The sequence below is a fragment of the Neltuma alba genome, unplaced genomic scaffold (genome assembly GCF_004799145.2).
Source record: "Neltuma alba isolate B1F8T4 unplaced genomic scaffold, ASM479914v2 tig00013269_pilon, whole genome shotgun sequence".
NCBI lineage: Eukaryota > Viridiplantae > Streptophyta > Magnoliopsida > Fabales > Fabaceae > Neltuma > Neltuma alba.
In genome coordinates, this window is record NW_021637560.1 from 1 (window position 1) to 23,213 (window position 23,213).

Below are 23,213 nucleotides of genomic sequence, written 5' to 3' on the forward strand. Positions count from 1 at the left end.
TGAGAGCTTGCAATGGAAGCCGACGCTTCGTCATACAAGGTACACAAAAATTACAATCTAGGGTTCATGCCTTCTTTCACTCCAATTGTTTCTGTGTTGAATCGTTTCCCCCAAAACATTATTGGCATTTTCCCTCTTTCCCCTCTTTTCGTTCTAAGTTCAGCTTCTCTGTATCATGGTTAGTTTTTAATGAATTCATGATTCATCGAACCGTTGTTATTTTGACGTACTTTTGCTGTTTGCAGATTATATTGGGCTCATCCTCTATTGCACGCCGGAAGATATTGGCTGAAATGGGCTACCAATTCACGACAATGGTATATTCCTGCTTGGGTCTTTCGTGGACGAAATCTCCCTAGCTTTTAGAATTTGTGTTAATCCTCTTTTGCTTAGACCGCAGATATTGATGAGAAAAGCATCCGAAAGGAAACTCCTGAAGAGTTGGTCATGGCTTTAGCTGAAGCCAAGGTTTGTTTTGTATGCTAATATTTGTTGTTTGCTTCTGTGAAGTGAAATTACTTATAATACCTAATTCTTTGGCTGATATTTGATCCGTAGCTTATCGGTCTATAGATAGGGAGATTGTCATCCGAACAAAATTGAAGGAATCTTGATGCGAGTCAAATGTTGGATTAACAACAACAACAACATTATTATTATTTTATTTTGTATAGGAGACCTTAAGGAGATATGTTACCCTAGCTTCCTGGAATCACCTGAATTAATGTTTTCTTTCCTTTTTTTCCTGTTTCTGCCTTGTTTTTGCTTGTCCATTTTACCTTTACTTTAAGACCCTAATGGAAGAACGTGTTTAGATAAAGTATTCTCTGATTCTAAATGTGAATCACATGTCAGGCTGATGCCATCATCTCAAAACTCCAAACAACCAATAGTCAAGAGGCTGTTGATGAATCGACAATTTTAATTGCAGCGGACACAGTATGTCTTTTTTCCTTCTCGTTGATGACCTTGGATTTAGTGTTGCAGCTATTAGGTTGGTTCTTCACCAAGGCCATTTATTTATCAAGGATCCAAAATTTCCTTTTAGAGGACACATTGCATACCAGATTCTACTTAACTGAGCTTGCTTTTTGGGGCATCCATCGTGGGGACACAAGTACTTCATTCTCTGTTGCATAATCATAAACCAAATGTCCTCTTGTTGACCTTATTATCGACGACTGATGGAAACCAGAATTATACTGGCGCTAAAGTGTTCTTTTATTGAGTTGATATAACATATGATAGAAAAATATTACATTCAAAGGAACGGATGCACAACTCAATCAGAATATAAACAAGAAAATAGAAGCTATAATGCAAAATAAAATGCTCCCCTGACTTACTAGATGCTGGGGACTCTCCTCAAACTAGGTGAAATTCTTCCCTAACCTTCAGAATTGCACTGACACTTGCTACTTCCCTGAGAATGGAATGTAAATGGAAGATTAAGCAGTTTATTCATACCTTTTTGGTTCTGATTCTGTATGTGTATCTGTTCCTTATGGTAAGTCAGTTCGCATTTTTATATCCTGTTTCAGTGCTTGCATGGGTTTGCTTCTAATTTTTCTCTCGTTGTAGCTCTTATCTGATGATTTCATATGATAATTTACTTCTTGCAAAATGCTGTTCTTAGCCAGTTGTCCCGCAGCTAATCCTCAGGTGCTTACTTTAGCTTATGATAATTTTTACTTAGGCAGAAGCTATTTTAAAGAGGCTCCCCGTTGATGACCACATAAAGGATGCTGAGCCAACATTATTAATTACCTCTGATCAAGTACACATCATATCTTCTAATTAACTCTTTTCTGGATCTTCCTTGTACATGTTCTGCTTATCAATGGGCATAAATTATCATATCCTTGCGAATGGGATTTTCTAAAGGCGGAATTGCAATAATGCTATCATAAAACACCATCAGCAGTGTCATTGTGGCTAAAGAAGCCTTTGGCCGGTTTGGTGTCTCATAAAATACTAGGGTTATTAACAGCACAAAAATATTTAGACTGTTCAATTAATTTGTATATCCTGGCATCTTGGCTGCAATCCTAACTAATCTCCATTTTCAAGTGCCCAAACTTGCACTTCTGTGTGCTCTGTATCCTCATAAATAAAAGGCCAACTGGTGACAACCTCCTGCAACAGAAGAATTGCAACTTCCTTTTCTTTCTCTGAGGCAAAGCTTGCATATGTCTAACATTTGCTGTTAAATGATTTGGAGGTGGTGGTCTATGAAGGCGTGATAAGGGAAAAGCCATCTAACAAAGAAGAAGCTCGACAATTCTTGAAAGGTTTGTGCAATGTTATCTTTGCTTCATTTATCAACAAGGAGAAAAAACCGCTTTTCCTTCCAGCTCCCTCTTTCTCACTCACCTCCTCCTATGGTTCTTATTTGGACTTCTAATCGCTTCCTATAGATCTCTATTTTTAATGGTTCAATACATGTCTTCAGATTATTCTGGAAAGCATGCAGCAACTGTAGGGTCTGTGCTAGTTACAAACCTCAAAACAGGGTTCCGTAAAGGAGGATGGGATCGTGTGGAGGTATTGTTTGCTTCTAACTTTGCTTTTCTTTGTTCTTTTGGTTAATATTGTCTCAGTTTGCCCCCTAGTTTATCGTTTCAAAACCGATCTATTATTTCTCCTGTATATATATGAGACCAATTCCTGCCAAAAAAAATATTAACAGGAAAAGAATGCTCATTCTCTAGTGACTTGCTACTAATGATTCTTTGTTGGGGTCTCGGGGAACATGCAGTTAGTCACAGTTAATTGCTCGACATTGGAATAAATCTATAATGGATTCCAGCTCACTATGTTTTGGAATAAAATTTTATAGATATGCTACATGAAAGTCAGTCGTTATTAAACGTGGCACGGTTGCTTTGGTTTCTACTCATTGCTTAAGCCAGCAAATGTTGGGTCTTCCCATTCGTTTGCTATTAGTTTCTACATAGATGCGCTCCTTTCCGTGTTCGCTCCCACTCTATTTTCTTACCCTATGTGGAAATGATTTTGTTTTGTGATTTACAGATATATTTCAATGAAATACCAGATGAGATCATCGAGAAGCTGGTAATGATTTCCTTTATTACATTGCTTCGCTATCTTAAATTGCCGTACAAAATAGTTGATACCCACCTTTTTTTTCCTTCCCAGGTTGACGAGGGAGTGACACTCAACGTTGCTGGGGGTCTCATAATTGAGCATCCTTTAATATTACCATTAGTCAAAGAAGTGGTAGGTTGGCTCATCTTATGTGATTAGCAGTCACAATGCAAAATAATTTATGGCCTGGACGATAGTCGTGGCCCTGTCCTGGCAAGGATGAAGATTTTTGGTCGTCTCGCCTTCCTAATCCTACTGTGGACTGGTTAATTCTAAGCGGTGGTATATATTTGCAGGTAGGGACAACGGATAGTGTGATGGGACTTCCCAAAGCTCTGACTGAAAATCTCTTAAAGCAGGCCGTGTAGCTGTCGCTGCCCTTGCGCCTTGGCAGACTAATTAATTTAAATGACATTAACCAAACTCTGCATTTTCTGAGAACAGTAACACTATTCTGCCGAAATGTCGTGGCTGTCATTTCTGGGCTGTTTCTGGCAAGATGGCCAGTTTGCACAATTGTTTTGTTTTGGTAACATCGACATTCGAGTTCTAATTTATCATATAATAACCAAATGATTAGTTTGAGTAGACTAAAAGCATCTGTTAAGTTAGTTATTTGTAATAAATATATATATTTTTTAAGAATACTCTTACTAAGCATGTGTATTTAACATATACAATTACTATAATAATTATTTTAAAAAAATAGATAAATATAAAAGACAGAATAAATAAATTAGAATCTTAAATTAAAAATTAAACTAAATTAGTATATTAAGGATCGGCAAAGTATAACGTATTGATGTTTTTGTGATGGTTCACTTGCATGGTTATTCGGGTCATGAGTTGGAAGGATATTTTTGGAAAAATTACGTACAGGTCTCACAGAAGGCAATTTATTCATCTAAGGTCTCATGAAATGTCCAAATCACTGACAGGTTCCAAGGGACCTCAGAGTAATATTTTCGATTTGTAAAATGACATTACTGCCCTTCATATTTCAGATTTACCTTTCCTCTGTCATTGCGATTTACAACCTCAATAGCGACTATTAATAACCCAACGAGAGGGCGTTAACAACCCTAGCAGTATCCGTTAACAACTTACTTTATAGAATCATATAACCTCCACATAAGAGTAAATTATAACCAAATAGTATAATACAACAACTTTAACACTAAAATGGGAAGCTTTTTGATATCATTAAGAATTTTAACTAAATCCAACAGGATTATAGTAATATTTTAATGCGAAGATCCATTTACAACCTTAGCAGCGACTATTAACAACCGAATGGGAGGGCATTAACAACCTAAGCAGTATCCGTTAACAACTTACTTTATAGAATTATATAACCTCCGCATAAGAGTGAATTATAACCAAATAGTATAATACAACAACTTTAACACTAAAATGGGAAGCTTTTTGATATCATTAAGAATTTTAACTAAACCTAATAGGATTATAGCAACATTTTAATGCGAAAATCCATTTACAACCTCAACAGTAAGTATTAATAACCTAAGGAGAACTATTAACAACCTTAGCAGTGTCTGTTAATAACTAAGTTTATCGGATAATATAACTTCTAACTATAACTAACTAAATTATAACTAAATAGTCTTAAAGTTAATCTTATATAGTTGTTAGAGGTTATATTATCCTATAAAATCAGTTGTTAACAGATACTGTCTAGATTGTCAATAGCTCTCATTGGGTTGTTAATACTCACCGTTGAGATTGTAAATGGATCTTCGCATTAAAATGTTGCTATAATCCTATTGGATTTAGTTAAAATTCTTAATGATATCAAAAAGCTTCCCATTTTACTGTTAAAGTTGTTGTATTATACTATTTGGTTATAATTTACGCTTATATAGAGGTTATATGATTATATAAAGTAAGTTGTTAACGGATACTGCTTAGGTTGTTAACGCCCTCTCATTGGGTTGTTAATAGTCGCTGCTGAGATTGTAAATCGCAATGACAGAAGAAATGTGAACCTGGAATATAAGGGGCAGTAATGTCATTTTACAAATCGAAAATATTACTCTGAGGTTCCTTGGGACCTGTCAGTAGTTTTGACATTTTGTGAGACCTTAGATGAATAAATTGCCTTCTGTAGGACCTGTATGTAATTTTCCCTATTTTTTTCTTTTCCCAGAAGGTGAAATGGCCGGAAAAGCCTTCGCCATTCTTAGGCTTTCTGGATCTACATTTTTTGTCCCCCAAATTATTTTAAAAAACCCAAAGAATCTTTAAAATTTGAAGTCCCATGGATCAGTACGAGTCCCTGGAAATGGATGTGAATCCATCTAAAAATACAATGTGTATTATATCATATCACGTATCAATTATCAGTACATCTTTCAAAGTAATGGTGCATCACTGATCGTGCTCACGAAAGTAGTCCTGGTCGTGTTGATGTAATTTAATATATGCGTTACATATGGGAGGGCAAATAATACAAGTACAACGAGGAGTTTTTTTTGGAAAAAAAATTATGTTGAGTAGGCTGATATGGTCTTTTCCATAAATAAGCTTTTTAGTTTCTTATATCGATCATTACAATGATATAATAAATTTTAACTCTTCCTTAAATTTTGTTGGCAAATCTCTTAAATTAAATTCAGTTTGGTTTTCAATTGACACAAATTTCACGAAAGATTATTAGCTGTTGATTTAATGACAATTTCCTACTCAAATATTTTCATTTTTATAATCAATATCTAGAGAATTTAGAATTATTTTCCTAAAATTATTTAAGAATATCACTGGAAAAATATATAATTACTTATAAATAAAATATATGCCAATTTCCAAGAACAGAGAAAACCCTATCAGCTTGCTACAGAAAAATTATCAATAATATTTTCTCCCATAAAATTTACACCTCATAACTTCTCCGGAAGTTTGCACCTCCTTGCCATATGGCGGCCCCGTGTCCATGTCGCCTCGCGCCCATCTGCATTGCTTTAAATTTTGATCCAAAGGATGAAAAGATCAACCTTTTGAGCTTTTAAGACGAACTAGAAAAGGATTTCATGAACTGATATGAAAAAATGGAGCGGTATGAGTAACTTGGCATCTTTGACTACATAAAATGGGGCGAAAGGGAAAGGGTGAGAGAGCCTACTTACCAATATACACAACGACTCACATAAAACCGACCCCAAACTTTGAAATTTGAAGGCTAATCGAGGTCGAATTTGATTCTTTTCACCTTTCCACCTATTACTCCTTAAATTACAACCCTCTTGTGAAAGCGAAATGAATGAACAAAACATGCGATACACCATAACGAAAGGCCAAAAATCACAAGGAAGGGAACCATTTTTTCAGATATGAATAAAATAAAAATCGAGGCTAAACGATCATGTTGATGGTTTTCTACCAGCAAACCTCTTCAAAGATTTTGGTAAACCAACTTCCTCGCTCATTTTTCGTTTCTTTCTGGAAATTGCTTCCTCCTTTATGTTTTCTTCCAAGAAAGGCCTCTTCACTTTCTCAATTGCTTCCTTCTTTTTCTTCAGCTTCTTGCTTGGTTTACTTCTTCCTTTAGTTTTTTTCTTCATTTCAATGTCCTTGGCAGCTTCAACAGCAGCTTCTATCTCTGCCTCCCTCTCCATCCTTGTCATCTTCTCCCTCCGTGTAGGCTTTACTGAACCAATTTTGCTTGGGTCCAACATGATCGTCTCAGGCGGCAGCTTATCCAGCAGTGAGCGAACTTCTTTCTCTCTCCTCTGCTTAGAGGTTTCAAATGGATTAGCCACCCATGTATCAAAGTTAGGTTCTCCCGATCCTGGAATAAGAATGCTGGACCAACCCATGGAATGCCCTATGCCAAGAACATCCTCGTATGGTCGAAACATTAACTTTGCTATTTGGTAACCTTTAACCATGGAATGAGTCATATACCTTGAATAATTCTGCGTACCAGAAAGATCACCCAGAACCTGTATAAAAGATCCCGTACCACAAGCAAGCAATCCTTTTTGACTAAAATCCAAGGTGTTGGCATGGCCATGTAGTGTCTGGAGAACCTCAAATTTCCTCAAGTCCCAAAGCTTTATTTTTTTGTCTCTTCCAGCTGTGGCCATTAAGTGGCCATTTGAGTGAAAAGCCAGAGCTGAGAGAGGACCATGATGGCACAACATCTTGACAAGAGGAGCTGAGCTTGTTGGCTTCCACATTGTGACTCTACCGCCTGAATGACCCAAAGCAACAACCCCATTGAAGGGGTTCACTTGCATCACATCAGTACGACCTAAACCAGTTCGAATATTACCAACCATTGCACCCAACGTAACATCCTGATAATGCAGCTGCCCAAACTTATTTATTGAAGCCAGAAGGAAGTGATTCTTTAGAAACTGAAGCCTTAACACAGAACCATGTTCCTGTAGCAATAAAAAAGGAAACAATCAGCATCACAAACATGCATCTCGTATTAATTACTTTCAGTAGATTGTGAAAGGAAAAACCAATAAAATTTCACTCTGCAAGAAGCAGTAGAAAATCCTTGCATGGAAGTCACATATATGTGAGAGCGCCAGCAAATGCTAAGCCATCTTGAGTCAATTAACAGTACCCCGTAAGGTATTTATGTTCAAGTAAGGAAGATGCTGTTCAAGGTAACAAAAATCAAATATTGAATTCAAGTGACAATCTTCAAAATAATTGCTGGCCACATGCAAGAGATGATCAGAGAAGCTGACAGGCTCAAATTCAATACGTTACAAAAGCAATATACCAACCTTAAGGCAATGAAGCTCAGTGCCAGCACGGTCATAGATGTAAAGATACCTGTAAAATTTGAAAATTCTCAAGTTATATATAACCTTAAAAACTAATTTTTCAATGACTTAATTGGTAAGAAACAAATCTAAACATATTATCCAAATGGTAGATTCAGCATAAAAACAAGCTGATAACATCCCAAGCCTCTTATCACATAAAATTTTGTCCAAGTGAAAGTACTGGAATAAGTGACAATAAGACCCAATCAACTACCCATATGAATAAACCAACTAGTCATATGACAACAGGATGTACTCATCAGAATTTTGTGTTCATTCAAAGCTATAATATGAAGGCACTTGGCACCCAATTTTGTGAATGATAAAAACGTACATTGTATAGCATGCCTACGTATCACATTGAGGTATAAGAGATGCTCAACAAAGCATTTACATAGGTTTGTTCTCCCACCTTAATAGCTAATTTATGGGACAGGGTTCTCCATTAGGGCATTGGCTCTTCAATGGAGCACAATCGATGGAGACTTAGGTAAGCATGAGACACCTAAGGGTGTGTTTGGTATGAGGGATTTGGAGGGGAGGGGAGGGGATGGGAGGGGGAGGGGAGGATTTTAATCATTTCCCCTTGTTTGGCAACACACAAATTTTAGGAGGGGAGGGAAAATTTTTTAAAATTTTCCCTCCCCTCCCCTCCCCTCCCCTCCAAAATTGAGAGGATTTGGAGGGAAATGGCAATATTTTGCCATGTTGTAACCATTACACCCATATCTTGCTATGTGATGACCATTATACCCATATCTTAAATAAAATAAGGGCAAAATTGTCCATATCAAAATATTTTTCCCTCCCCTCCTCTCATAAACCAAATAAGGTAATATTAAAACTCCTCCCCTCCCCTCTTTTTTTATAAATCCAAATAAGATAATTATTAAAATCCTTCCACTCCCCTCCCCTCCTCTTCCCTCCATTAAAATCTCTTCCCTACCCTTCCTCTCATTAAGCCAAACAGACCCTAAGCCTCACAATAAGTAATATGAGATACTTAATGGAATATTTAAGCAGGTTGGTTCCCCCACCTCAAAATCTATATTTTAGGAGATCCTACTCATGTACCCATTAATGAAGAAACTTTAAAATTATAGTGCAAAGGCAAACAATTAAGTACAAACTCAGTTAAAAAAAATTACTTTTTCTGCGCAGCAGCAAAAAACAGCTCGTTATGCAAGAATGTCACATCACGAACTGTTTCTCTAACCTGGAAGAAACCATAAAAAAAAGTGAGAATTTCTCTGGCACGATCACTATGAGCTTTCAACAACCAAACAGAACCATTAGGAGCATATTTCAAAGTGTCCCCCACAGGCAAAATGGCACTTAATTAAAGCAAACATATGATTAATAAACAACAAAGATGACGTTTAGGAACACGTTTTTGATGCAGAAGTATAATAAGACTACCTGAAACTCTTTAATTAGACTCATATTCATCAAGTCCACAATTCCCAAATGGCCCTTACGCCCTCCAACAGCCATATACCGGCCACTTGAAGTAAACTGCAATGTGTACGGGCCAAGTTCTGCAAAAATAATACACAGTAAATAGCCAAAAAAAAATGAAGGTCAAATTAATAATAATATCATTTTTGTTATAGGGGGCATCCAAAGCTTTAAACCAAGCCAAAGGTTGCATCATTTTATTTTTCAACATTTAGTAATGATTTTATCCAAGATAGCCGTAAAATGAGGCAAACGTGAAATGCAAGCAAAAAAGAATATTAAAATTCGACATTTTATGACTACAAATAAAATTCCTACTTCATTAATGATTAAGACTTATAAGAAAAAAAACAAAATGAAAATATTATGAGGATGCACGAACAAAGATTTAAATTTGATTTAAGATAATTATAGCCAGCAAACAATTGAAAACAACCTGGCAAAATGATATCATATTGGTTTCTTGAGCTCAAGATATCTACTTCTTTAGCTATCGCCTCTTGTTTGATCCTCCATGTCTTCTCTATGCCTTCAGCCTCTAGATAACCTCCCTCACTGGGCACAAGCCACTACACAAATGAAATTAAGGGTCAGGGAAAATGTATCATTGTGCATACAATAACTGACATCTTTCACTAAGTTGCAACATCCTTTAAATTTGGATCTAAAAGTCCCAAATAAATCTTGATTCTCAATATGAATTCAATCTACAAACATATGTGACTCAATATCAAATAATAATGATCCAGATATGTTGAAGAAGATCCATTTAAAAATGTTGCATGTGACTATGAGATCTAGCTCATACTTTTGACCCCATAGCATATCAAGGGTAATAATAGTCCATCAGGAAGGGTCAGAGTATATAAAGCTTCCTTTATCAATTTGAACAAGAAAAGAGATATTCATGCTTTGTTTGGAGAAAATAGATAATCATTAAAAACATTCTAAACGTTATGTTACGTACAATAGTAGAAATATGTAAATTTATATAAATATGACAAGTTATAAAACTTCATTTTAGATGAGCCACAACTTTCCCCTCTGGTGCTGTTCTTCAGAGGCACTGAGGAAATATTTGTCAACCCAGAGCCTCACGAGGCACCAAAGAGGAGCTTTCTGAAGAAAAGGTCAAAAGACTAACCTTATCCGCCTTGGCAGCAACTTTAGCAGATTTGCTATATAACTCTTCTCTAACAGAAAGTTGGCCCTTCAGTTTTTTATCTGTCAAAACCTGCAATTTATAGTTTGCGGTGATAATAAGCTAACATGATCAAATATCTATCTCTAAATTCTTGAAATCCAAATAGTTCGTACCTCCAAATTCGCACCTTCTCCTCTCAGGTACTTTTTTATTTTAAGATCTAACTCATCAGAAATATCCTGCAAAGCAAAATTATGTATCAGTAATAAATAATTTAAAATACCATGCATACGCTATAAAGGAAGCAATCCGTATTTCTGAACTAAAAGATCTAAATAATATACTGGTGCATGTAAGCTAAATTGTCGTTATTAAAATTGATACTTGCTATTTTGTGAGAACCAACACTACTTCTTAGTTATGATTAATACCCTTTTTTTTCATAAAAAACTTAACTTCGGACCGGGTGAAAATGCAAGAACGTCTTTGAAATATCCTACTCCTACACTTTTTTCTCTCTTCTTTTCTATTTCTCTACAGTTTTGTTTTAAGAACAGATGTGTAAGTTCTTGACTACCCTTGGGCTTTTTCAGCAAATGGTGTTTTAACGACCCTCTACTTTACTTCGTAGATTTATGAAGGTATATCAGTGTGGAAGAGACTTCTGAGTTAGTCCTAGTTTAGAATTCTTATACGAGGTTTGGGAGGATTCCTCGTCCTTTGTTGTTGTAACGCTTTCTCCTGTCGTCCAGAAATCATTTTTTTCCCCTAGTTAAAAGCAGACTAAGTATCACATAAGCAAAACGTTGCCAGAGAACTTTAATAGAAAAACTCAAACTCTTTACAGATTTTTCCCTCGATAACTTTGTCGCGTCCCATTGGCAAGTCTTCAATTAAGAAATTCAATTAAAAAACATAGCTGGTAAAAATCATAAAACACTCAATGTACCAAAACGGTCGCGATAAAAAAATTCAGGTACGGTCTCAGGGACACCAACTAGTCTTCGTATTGCGCCAAAATGAAATAACTAAAAGCACGTGTTCAATCCCTATTTTTACATTCGACTCTATAAATCGAAGCTATCCAACGCGTACCTGTTCGGTGGAAGGCTTGGCCCTCCCAAGAGTGTCATTGTCTAGCACCTCAGCCATCTTAGCAAGAAACCGAACTAATGGCGGCACGAGGCACCGGCGGCAAAGGTCGAATATCCTCTCCCCACCACAGCGTCGCTTAAGCTTCAAACGGTGATACTCGAATCAATTCCCTGAGGAGACAGAACAGAGAAAACTTCTGCACAAAGACGGCGGAAGAGAAGGCAGGAAAAGGCAACGTAATAGATGGCGGGAGAAGACGCCGGCTTTGGGTCAGTGGGAGGGTTTGCTTGGGGTTTGGGTTCTTAACTTCTTGCAATTTGCGCTTCCCTTTACCCTGGCCCAACATTCAACATATTATTTTTTCGGCCCAGTGCTGTAAATTGATAAAAAAAAAAAAAGGATAATTTTTTATTAAAAAAGAATAATTTTATTTACTGTTTAATATCATAAGTTTTCATAAAGTAGCACCTCTGTACTTAATATAAGACATATTTAACTAATTTTATTAAATTAAAAAATTAAATAAATTAGTTAATTATAACAAATATGACTTTTTTTAAAAAACATTATAACCATCTTTTTCAATATTTTTTTTCTTATTTGATTATGGTTGAGAGAATATTAATAAAAATAATTTTAAAAAACAGATAAATATAAAAAATAGATTTATATTTAAGATAAAAATCAATTTAATAATTAAATCTTAATTTAAAAAAAATTTAGTGCGAGAGAGAGAGGCGCGTCCTGCGAAGCTTTCTCTATTACGTCATGATCCTAGTTGGCGCTCATTGCCCCGGCCCACTTCAGCAAATGTTTTCGTAAATAAATGTTGATGACACTTACGTTCCCGAGGCGACGCATATCATCCCACCCAGACCCACCATGGCCACTGCCAGAGAGGAGGCAGAGCAGGTCATGTTTGGTGCCTTGGATAATCTTTTCCTCAAGACTCAAGTAAAGGATAAAGATATAGGGATTCTTGTTGTCAATTGTAGTCTATTTAATCCTACACCTTCACTGTCCGCCAAACAAATATGGATCGAGGGGTGGCATTGCTAGCTTTAGCTTGGTGGGAATGGGTTGTGGTGCTGGAGTTATTGCGGTGGATGTTGCCAAGGACTTGTTGCAAGTCCACCGGAGCACATGCGCTGTTGTGTTGAGCACGGAGAACATTACTCAGAATTGGTACTTCGGGAATAAGAAATCGATGTTGATACCCAGCTGCTTGTTTCGAGTTGGGGGCTTTGCAATTCTGCTATCCAATAAATCTGCAGATAAAAGGAGGACAAAATACAAGCTGGCTTTTCGATGCATTTATCAAGAACAGGACGATGCTGGTAAGACTGGCGTTTCTTTATCTAAAGACAACATCACCGCGCCTGGTCCTCTTGTGCTCCCAGCAGCTTCTGTTTTTTGCAACCTTGCTGATGAAGAAACTATTCAAGGCAGATGCGAAGCCTTACATGCCGAATTTCAAACTTGCATTTGATCATTTCTGCATACATGCCTGGGGTAGCCGGGTAGGGCAGTAATTGATGAGCTGGAGAAGAACTTTGATCTGCTTCCAGAGCATGTAGAGGCTTCAAGGGATCGCTCTGGGAACACTTCATCCAGCTCTATCTGGTATGAGTTGGCTTATAAAGAAGCAAAAGGAAGGATGCGAAAGGGCAATCGGGTCTGGCAAATCGCATTCGGAAGTGGTTTTAAATGTAATAGTGCAGTGTGGGAAGCACTACGTAATGTGAGGTCATCTCCAAATGGACGATGAGATCAATGATTTGAGGGACAAAATGGAAACCACAGATGTTAAAAGTTTCTTTTGAGCTAAACTTGAATAGCATCAACCATCAAGTCCACATCTATCTCATTTCTCATTTTGAATCTCCGAAAATAGCGCAAGACCCATGGCTGAAAAGGAACTTTTAAACCAGTCCCTATAATTTAGACATGAAAAAACATTCTAATAGAAATCCAAGTCATCTGAAAATAACTCTATTTTTTGCTTCTTTTAAAGTCAACAATGCTAACTGCCGCGATAACATTATGATGTAGTGAATCTGTGGAACTAAATCATATTGATAATTGGTGTTTTCTATAATAATCTCTTGACTGGTGAAATTGAGACTGATTGGGAAATATGATTATGCAATAATGCCCATAAGAGCATTAAAAAGAGTTAGTTTGCTGGATGCTAAGATTCACCAGCATGTTAACCTTTAGAATAATTGTTTAGAAATGTTTTAAATTTAGAGAAGTATTTTAAAATGAAAGATAAGGTTTTAAGTGGTTGGAAATATTAGTTTACATGCAGCATCATTTTAAAAAAACAACAACAAAAAAATCTTAAATTCCAAACAAAACACAGGGACAACATTAGGAAGAAAGAGAAGCACGTGCCTTTCAAAGCCAGTCTTCCTTCATCCGCCACCTCGTTGTCTCAAGGCGGTGGATGACGTAGGATGGGAGAAATGGGAGACGGAGGACTGTGTAGTGTGTAGTCCGTTATAAGGCAGTGATTGGTTTTGATTTCAATTTTTTTTCCAAAAAAAAAGTCTCCCCTTTCAGGATAATATGGTAATTTCAAGCGGCATTAGAATGGCAAATAAGAAAGCAAGTGGAATTAATGGGGCATGAGAATTGAGAACATACCATCACGAAAATTATTATTATTATTATTATTTTTTGGGGGGAGTGGGGAATTGATACAGACATCCGCATATAATCTGAAACCAACAATTTCCTGCGGCGCATTGCGAACAACTTGAAATGAACAATCGAATAAACAGCAACCATATAACTGCATGCTCACCAACCCTTTCCTCGGGGTTAGAATTCAGAAGCCACTAGTAAGCAATTAAGCGTGCAGTAATAGCGCTAAATGCTAATAGGCAAGTGGTTAACTTCACCAACTTTGTTTTTTTTTTTTTGGCCGGAACTTCACCAACTTTGTTGGATGCTCGGCTTTAACTGTACATGCTCGTCGAAGACTACTTACTGTGCAAGATTAAAAGCTTGCCCTTGCAAAATCTCAAATGATGAATTTTTTTAACAGTTATGACTGTTTTAAAAATTAAACCACATAATGCTTTATTGATATTCAAAATTTCAATATCATCATATTTTGTTGATGGTTTTAACTTTTAAGATTAAAAAGCTTTTTTTTTTCCTAAGATAAGGGATTGGCTTAAAATCTTATATAAAGTTAAAGAAATAAAAATATACTTTAAATAATTTATATTAGTCCTGTAACACTGGTGCTACTACCTCCGATTTTTATTTTGATTTTAAATATAAAATCCAATCTATTTTGTCTCTTATATTTATTTATTTTTTCAAAATAATCCTTAAAATAATCAAATAATAGTAGTTCTAACTAATACATTTGATCGTAAATATATTTTAGAAATGACAACATCTATTTATTACAAATAACTAATTTAATTAATTTTCTTAATTTACTTAATTTAGTCAAGAAGTTATTATATTAAGGAGGTAGCATGGAAGATAATCATGTTAAAAGCATTTTATCTACCAAAACGTAAAAATATTATATTTTTAAGCTCTCCCTACTTGATGAGCCCACCACTGTCAATGGCCTCTGCATGCGATAATGCAACTACAGGTGTGGATTCTATTCGCTTGTTATTAATCAATCATAACCCATGGGCGCAGCTTTGTGTTATAATATCAAGTTTATTTAATTCTATTTTGAACAAACCCAGGAATTAAATGAATTGAATCATCGAATGAAGATTACACGATCCAAGAAAGCTTTCCCACTTTCAAGCAAACAACTCACATATATCGGAAATTGAAAATGTTGGAAAATGGGATTCCTGAAATCAGTTTCTGACAAAATTAAACGGAAGCTCCCTAAGAAGAAAGTTCATCTGAAAGCCCATTGAATTTCTTCAAGGGTTTTCCCTTTTGTCTCGGGAACCCAAATGGCGACAAATATCACAGTAAAAGCACACACAACCCCGTATATGGTGAAGGTTCCTGCAGACAACGTTCATTTTAGTTAAATAAGAAAATATTAACCTCCAAAAATAGAGACGGAGAGAAAGCAAACTGACCTCCGGAGCTCCAGTCCAAAAGCCAATTTGCTGTCAATGTAACCAACCAGGCACTGAACCAATTAGCAAGGGTAGCAACACTTCCGGCAAGGCCTTTAATGTTGAGCGGAAGAATCTGCAATACCAATTTGACAATGTATCAGATCTCACTGAAAAAGCAACCAGTAACACAGACCATCATTTCGTTATTTACAGTCTGCAACGCGCCAAAAATGAAGCACCATCCCAGAAGTATATTCTCGTGCTGAACAAGAAAATTTGATTTAAAGAGTTTGATAAATGGGGCTTCATTTTGCTGCAAATAAATTCATACAGCATTAATTTATTCATGAAAAAACACTAGTTAATTCTCGTGACCCCAGCAATGGAGTAAGTAGGAGCACATATGTAGGTTCACAGAGAGTCTGATTAACAGCTAGAAGTGTAGGAAACTAAAATTCTCTTTCAGGAAAGAATCACTATGCCAATGAAGAAAAATTACAAAATGCAGTACCTCAGACATTATAATCCACGGAATGGCTCCCATTCCCACAGAGAAAGCAGCAACCATAGCCTGAAATAATAGGATATTTAAAATAAAATATTTGAATCAAGCATCTTAAAGGCTTTTTGTATAACCCATGTGAAGATATCACATACCACAACTCCAGCCACTGCTAAGATGCTCAATATCTTATATAAAATAGACTCATCTGATAAGAAATCCTGAGAACAATGAAGGAAAATTTACTGGGGTTAAAGAAAAAACATAAGAAACATAAAGGACATTATCTAAGCTGTTCATGGTGAGCTTGTTATTTCATTCTCTGAATTAACAGATAATCTATAGTCACATGTGCCAGATATACGCATACTTGAAGTAGATAACGCATCTTAATTTCCATCACAATGAAGTTAGTAACGTTATCACCTTTACATAGAATGAGACAGCAACAACTATGAGACTAATGGTCATTCCAGCAGAAGAGACCTGCAATTGAAACACGAATAATCAAAATCTTATCCACCAAGCAGATTCATATTAGAGTCAATTACTAATTTAGTCCCTAAAACATCACTTTTCTCTCAATTCGATGCTTCAAATACGTATTGAGAGACTTTATCTCTGGATGACGAAAGTAAGACAAGAGTAATATTTCAGGGACTAAATTAAGAGGCTCTGCCTCAAAGGACCAAATTGAAAGGACAGTTTCCTTCAAGGATTAAATTATTAATGTATCCTCTATGTTATTAAACAAGATTAAAAAAATTTCAGACTCACAATAAGAAGCAACCTGCGACCAGATTTGTCTGCCAACCACAAAGTTACACAGGTGGCGAGAACCTGAATCACATATGAATATATAATCAGACTATGATTTAAGAGTAAAACAAATGGTAAATGACGTTATAAGTTTCCTTTCAGCTAAACCTGAACAGCACCAAGTCCACTTGTGGCTACATCACTTGAACTAATCCCTGTTTAAAATAGGTTAAATTATGAGTTAAAAAGCATTTATATTAAGAAGGACTAGAAATGGAAATACAAGCCGTCTAAAATAGGCTCCATTTTTGCTGACATGATAATATCCTGATGCCGTGAATTTGGGGAACTCATCCAAATTGTTTGTTCCTAACACTAGAAAAACATTTACATTATTATGGGGGAATAGCCATTACCATACACCTGATGAGTGCATTATATAATTGTATAACTTTTCTAAATTTTAATCAAGCTGTTCATTGAATCGTACAGGGATTGCTTTAGGCCAAACAAACATGAGATACTGATATTTAGTAAAACTGACTCATGGTTTTCCTATATTGCACTGCACCAATGGTTTTGCTTCAGATGATAACAAAAAATAGTGTGAATTACCAGCGCTTTTAAAGATGGTGCTGGAATAGAACAGAACGCCATTGATTCCAGTAAGCTGTTGCAGAATGAGAAGGCCAATTCCAATCTACAAGAGAAGAGTGAGAAGAAAATGTTTAGCCTCCAATAACTCATCCTTCCGCAATCTAACTGTTGGGTAGATGGATGGAAACCAGTGCTTTAGATAGATAATAAATACCATTAACGGTAACCAGTATCTTCTTTGTTTGAGTTCTGCAAATCGAATTGTAGTTCTTCTGCCAGCAGATGCAACAGCCCTCTATAGAAAGACTCCCAAATACAATTTAGCCCAATGACTCTGTAAATGTCTATCAGAAAATGGAAATGTAAGGATTATTCATTGTAACCAGATTGTAAATCCTTATTACCTTGATTTCACTAACTTCAACAGAGATATCAGTATCAAACCCTCGGAGCACTTGTAAAGAAGTTTCAAATTCTTCTGTCATGCCCATTTTTGCCTGTAATTGGGGGGGAAAAAAACAGATCAAGAATATGATGTTATGTCAGATGACACTAAGAAAACATTGATTTGAGAAGCTTACCAGCCATCTAGGAGATTCAGGAATGAAAAATAAACCAGGTATTAAAATTGTGCACGGCAGAATCCCTGTAAGTATAAGGCATAAAATTACTTAATTTGAATTTTCCGAACACTTTCCTTTTTCAGTGACAAGAGGGCGCAGAGGGAAAGATTCCCCCTCCCCCACTTTATGTGCAAGTGAAAATTTTATTGTAACGCCTTTGCCCTTTTGAAAAATAAGTGCGGATATTTAATTCTCATAAACTAAGATTCTAAACAAGCATGGATATGCTTATCTACATTAGCATTTTCGTCCTTTAAAACAGCCTGAGCTTGGACCAAACCAAGATGCAAAACAGCCTGAGCTTGGACCAAACCAAGATGCAAAAAGATCGTGATTCTAACACACTAGTGCCTAAGTTCGAGTTATAATAGGGTTAAACGCGTGGTGCAAAATATATATGTACAGAAATGAGGGGAAAAAAATATGAAATGTTGTTTTCCAAATTATTTAGATGATTATAGTAAAATATGTATTTTAGGGCTAAAATCTTAAATGAGAATACTAATAACAAAACTTATTTGAGAATCAAAACCCCCTAAATTCATATTTTTATGCCAGTAAATCAAATACGTGGATAATTCACCAATCCACGAAATCTTTTAGAGGAATACCTAGTACCGCAAGTATTCTCCATTGAACAAAGAGCCCCAGCAAATAAGCCAGCATAATTCCAATGGTGACAGAGAGCTATGCAGAAACGAGAATACCCGTCATATGAGTTACCTGTTACCAAAACACCAATCCAGCAAATCTAGGAGATATTAACCAACCTGGTTGACTGAAACCAGAGCTCCCCTCAAGTTTTGGGGTGATATTTCAGCTATGTACACTGGTACCTGTGATTTTGAGCAAGAATCGGCATTCAAGAATTCTGTCTCACGCAATGCCACAACTACACTAGAGATAAAACACTTGAGTTACCGTATAAGATATTACACCGACACCGAATCCTTCCAACAGCCTTCCTAAATATAGGAAAGAAGTATCCTGCAAGACGATTAACAATTAAAGAAGACAAACTCACGTTTGCAGTTTAGCTGGCTTTAGATTTGCTAAATAAGATAAAACCAGGAAACTTAGATATAAGTGCTCACTTTTGCAAATGAGATTATCAGCCAACCAATAATATTAGGAACCGAAGCAACCATTAAAGCCTGTAATTTAATGCAACAAAATAAAAGGGGCGATTATTAGCCCAAGATAGTAGCCATCAAATTGTGAAAAGGAATGGTACGCAAAAGAAATGATTCCAACCCCTTTTCGCCCTATATACTCAGCAACCTGGCCACTAGTTATTGCTCCGACCATGGCACCTACATTGGATAAAGAACCAAACAAAGAAAACTGCACGAGAAATATAAGTTAGTACCTGGGAAGTTAATATTATACAGACTCCGATGGAAAGGAGCCAATCAACAGGGATTCAAACCTCGGAGACTGAAAGCTCAAGATCTTTGATGATAGCAGATTGGGTGGGGGATGTATAACCCGCCTAAAAGAAATACCAAAGTCAAAAGCAAGTATCAATGAATTTTTACATTCGTGTTGGGGGTGAAACAGGTGGCAAATGTCAAAGCAAAATCAACCAACATTACTTTCTGTCCTTCCTTTTTGCTTACAAATCCACCAAAACAAATGGTGCTAAGCTCAGTTGTCTGATTAGGTAGTTGGTTGTCTCGCGTGAAATTAGACTATAGCAAACAAATTTACGGGCATGGCAAGTCATACCGTAAAACCAAACTGAATAGGACCCAAAGCGACAATGAGAACGCATGCCACGACGGAGATGGCACTGTCGCGGATGGCCTGAGAAGAACCCAACAAACTGGATTGCCTCGAACTCATTCGATACCAGCTTCCCGTGTGGAGGAATGGTTTCCTGAGATCTCTTGCTTCGTCAGAGTCACTCATTGTTGTATTTGGTAAGCTCCTGATCAGAGGCGTGAAGGGATTTGTTCAAATCAAGTTCGCTCAGAGGGGAGGAAAGAGTTTATACGGATGAGCAAGAGGTGATTCTCTTGTCCTTTCTTGACCATGAACAGGAGTGGTTCAGCAACAGCCTAGCACTGAATTCAGTCTCCGACAGAAGATGGAAGCAAAGGGAGTTGTAATAAAACGGGCATTTACGCACGAGGTCAGCTGCCTACCCTTCGTCCCCATCTGTAATTCTCAATTGTTTCTGTAAAATTCACCAAATTCAACCCTCCGGTTTACTTCACAAAAATGGTTCTATATATTCATTTCACCTCGCACAAATGAAATCATTTTTTTAAAAAAAATTTTATACAAGACACCTCGGCCCCTAAAAAGGTACAGTGCAAATTTCGCCGTTACTCCAGCGCAGTCAGCCTCGCTCAGCTCAGATCTTATCCGATAATTGTTGAAGAGCAAAATCCTCGTGTATTGTTTTCAGATTATCACACTCAAACGCAATTTGGTGGCATTTTTTTAAATATATCTCTTCGTATTGTCTAACTTGATTGGTCATGGTTTCCTTTTTATTGATAAAAGCACCTTGATCTCGATTTTGTTAGATTTTCGAGAAATATTAAAATGGACGCGTGATTATTGAGATCATTTGAGAAAATATTATCTCACTCTTTTTTTTCATTTGTATATGAGTGACCAAGTCTTCAGCAATCGTGTGTAATTATGCTTTCATAATTTATTGAACTAGGTGAACATAAGCTTACTAGTTGTGTTTTGAGGACTTGTGCTTGTTAACTGGGAGTTTTGGATCATACGCTGAGAGCTCCATCCATGTGTTTGCCCGGCGGAGGGATTGTTGCCGGAGAAGAACGAAATAAAGTTAAGAAAAGGAGTGAAAGTTGAATATTGATTAAAAAAAAATTACAATGAGGTCCTATACAACAACAAAAAATTTCCAAATAAGTTCTGGAAGTTATTATTCTCCACCCTAAAACGTATTAATACAGGTTACTTAGGTTATTATTAGATTTTTTAGTAGTTATTTCTTTTATATGGGATTTGATTGTAATTCTTCTTCATAGAACGATAATTGTACTATATAGTTGTCACAAAATAAATATTTAGCTTCATATTGTTGTAAACTCCGTCTATTATGTAAAAAATTGATAAAATATTTTATATTTTATATTGATATTGATTATTTCATCCATCCAGTTATAACCGATATCCCCTCTGGCCTTTGGATGCAATGTGCTCTTATCCAGTTTCAATTTCAAGTCTATACGATATACATCATATTAAATAAAATATAACTTTTTATTTGCAGCGTGAAAATTAGGACAAACTTTAGGCACATTACTTATCTATCATAGCTAAATTTCTCCAGTTACCGCATTTAATCTGAAAACCGAGTGTTTTTTGTGACTGAAAAATGAGTCTTAGCAGAAATAAGTTATATCATACATGCCTTCTTCAAAATGTGTTATTCTAATTATAATACCTCATTTATGATTTATAAATAAGATCTTATAATTAGAACAATATGTAGTATCATCAGTGCCTTTTTATTTTGTTTTGTTTTGTTTTTTTTGTTTTGGATGATATCATCATTAAGACTTGAGATTAGGGGTGAAAAACATGCCAGACAAGGCCAAACTTTGTCTTTAACAGGCTAAGCCTGTTTAGTAGCATGCTAACTTGAGCCTAGCCTGTGGCCTGTAATAGACTCTCTTTTTTTTCAGCCTAAACCTGACTTGTATAAAGGCCTAGTCTGGCCTGAACTTGTTAAAAAAACTTGTAATTTTAAAATTTTCAGAATGCATAATAAAAAATACATTAATTAATAAAAAAATATAAAATATACATACTACATAATTATTATTTTTTATTATTATCTTTATTTAAATTTCAATGTCATGAGTAATGTTTTAAATCTTAATTACAGTTAATATTATTAAAAAAAGTTATAATTATATACTCATCCGGTCTTAATATAGGACCTATTCTTGAATTGATTCTGGTCCTAAATAAGACTCATTTTTTATATTTATCAATTTTCTCTAAATTACCTCTATGGATACTCCATCAATCGTAATCAAGTAGAAGAGGGAGAGGGATATTAAGAAAGATGATTATGGTGTTTTAGGAAAAATATGTCAGTTTTCTTATAATTAAACTAACTTACATAACTTTCTTAATCTAATCAAATTAGTTAAATGGGTCATATATTAAGAACCGGAGGAGTATTAAAATTTAAAATAAGATTAGATATAAATACAAAATAAAAATAAAATAAAACAAAAAAAGGCTAAGCTAGGCCTAAGAGGCTTTCCAAAAAACCTAAACTTGACCTGGCTAAACAGGCCATTAAAAAAAACTTAAACTTTTTTCTATTTTCAAAAAGACCAGTCAGGTCAGGGCAAATATAAACCAGACCACAGATTCTTGGACTTATTTCTACCTTTACTTTTTTTTTGTTGGTAATATTTCTACCTTTACTTGACACGAGAGTAAAAGGCTAAAGCATCCTCCAGTGAGACTGGCGCGCGCCCGTAACAATGTGCCCAAGGGAGAAGGCCGATGAGGCTGACATGGTTGCCACAGGAGCTCTCTCTCTCTCTCTCTCTGTGCGCGTGTGCGTGTGTGGATACGAAAGAGGGTTAAGCCGGAACAACAAAGAGGTGTGAGCCTTTTTCACCAAAAAATAAAAAGAGGCGTGAGCCTTGTGGACCGGACAAAGCCCAAGATCTGGCCACCAGCGAGGATTCTTCAGGTATTGGGCCTGCGAAGCCCGGATAAGTAGGCTCGATGGGTACAAGTCACGTGTAACACGCGCTGCGAGGTGGCGTTGGAGAAGAGGAGACCACCCAATTGACGGAGGAATTTGGTGCTGGGCGAGAAGCCGCACACCGAGCTACGTTCAAGGCTTCAAGCTAGTGAGAAGAGAAAGAGCGGGGAAGGAAGAATCTGATTAGAATTCATTATTTACACGAGGGATTACATCCAAGTTACCGAAATTGTGTCTTCTCAATTTTTTTTTTTCACGCTCTGAGTTCAATCTCGTCATCATCTCGCATATCCATTCATTTTTTTTGGTATCTCTAACCCTTGTCTTTGTTTTGGCATCGCCGACGCCGCCGT

General features: G+C 36.2%; 3 protein-coding genes and 1 pseudogene across 6 annotated transcripts; 2 read left to right on the forward strand and 2 right to left on the reverse strand.

Moving 5' to 3' along the window:
• The first annotated feature begins 6 nt into the window (after positions 1–6).
• On the forward strand, positions 7–3,624 carry LOC114735957 (7-methyl-GTP pyrophosphatase-like). 4 transcript variants are annotated; one of them, XM_028923744.1, is made up of 10 exons: positions 7–39; positions 246–317; positions 394–468; positions 856–939; positions 1,697–1,777; positions 2,222–2,291; positions 2,453–2,544; positions 3,034–3,075; positions 3,160–3,240; positions 3,405–3,624. In XM_028923744.1, exons 1-10 carry the CDS (start codon positions 13–15, stop codon positions 3,474–3,476), a joined length of 696 nt encoding a protein of 231 aa, XP_028779577.1. In that variant the 5' UTR covers positions 7–12; the 3' UTR covers positions 3,477–3,624. The 4 variants fall into 4 exon arrangements, with proteins under 4 accessions (XP_028779577.1, XP_028779578.1, XP_028779579.1 ...); XM_028923745.1 differs by lacking the exon at positions 1,697–1,777; XM_028923746.1 differs by lacking the exon at positions 856–939.
• Positions 3,625–6,184: 2,560 nt separating this feature from the next.
• Positions 6,185–11,849, reverse strand: LOC114735954 (probable U3 small nucleolar RNA-associated protein 7). The gene is made up of 8 exons (XM_028923741.1): positions 11,605–11,849; positions 10,683–10,748; positions 10,510–10,599; positions 9,802–9,934; positions 9,327–9,445; positions 9,056–9,123; positions 7,866–7,914; positions 6,185–7,508 (listed from the first exon to the last, which is right to left on the reverse strand). The coding sequence occupies exons 1-8, from the start codon at positions 11,659–11,661 to the stop codon at positions 6,483–6,485; spliced, it is 1,608 nt and encodes a 535-aa protein (XP_028779574.1). The 5' UTR covers positions 11,662–11,849; the 3' UTR covers positions 6,185–6,482.
• A 580-nt stretch (positions 11,850–12,429) lies between these two features.
• On the forward strand, positions 12,430–13,372 carry LOC114735956 (3-ketoacyl-CoA synthase 4-like; annotated as a pseudogene).
• A 1,921-nt stretch (positions 13,373–15,293) lies between these two features.
• Positions 15,294–20,327, reverse strand: LOC114735955 (sugar transporter ERD6-like 6). The gene is made up of 18 exons (XM_028923743.1): positions 19,872–20,327; positions 19,573–19,635; positions 19,398–19,487; positions 19,238–19,297; positions 19,065–19,130; positions 18,914–18,979; positions 18,755–18,830; positions 18,102–18,166; positions 17,925–18,017; positions 17,735–17,815; positions 17,539–17,623; positions 17,092–17,138; positions 16,942–17,004; positions 16,591–16,650; positions 16,320–16,385; positions 16,174–16,233; positions 15,681–15,795; positions 15,294–15,603 (listed from the first exon to the last, which is right to left on the reverse strand). The coding sequence occupies exons 1-18, from the start codon at positions 20,052–20,054 to the stop codon at positions 15,491–15,493; spliced, it is 1,452 nt and encodes a 483-aa protein (XP_028779576.1). The 5' UTR covers positions 20,055–20,327; the 3' UTR covers positions 15,294–15,490.
• Between the last annotated feature and the right edge of the window lie 2,886 nt (positions 20,328–23,213).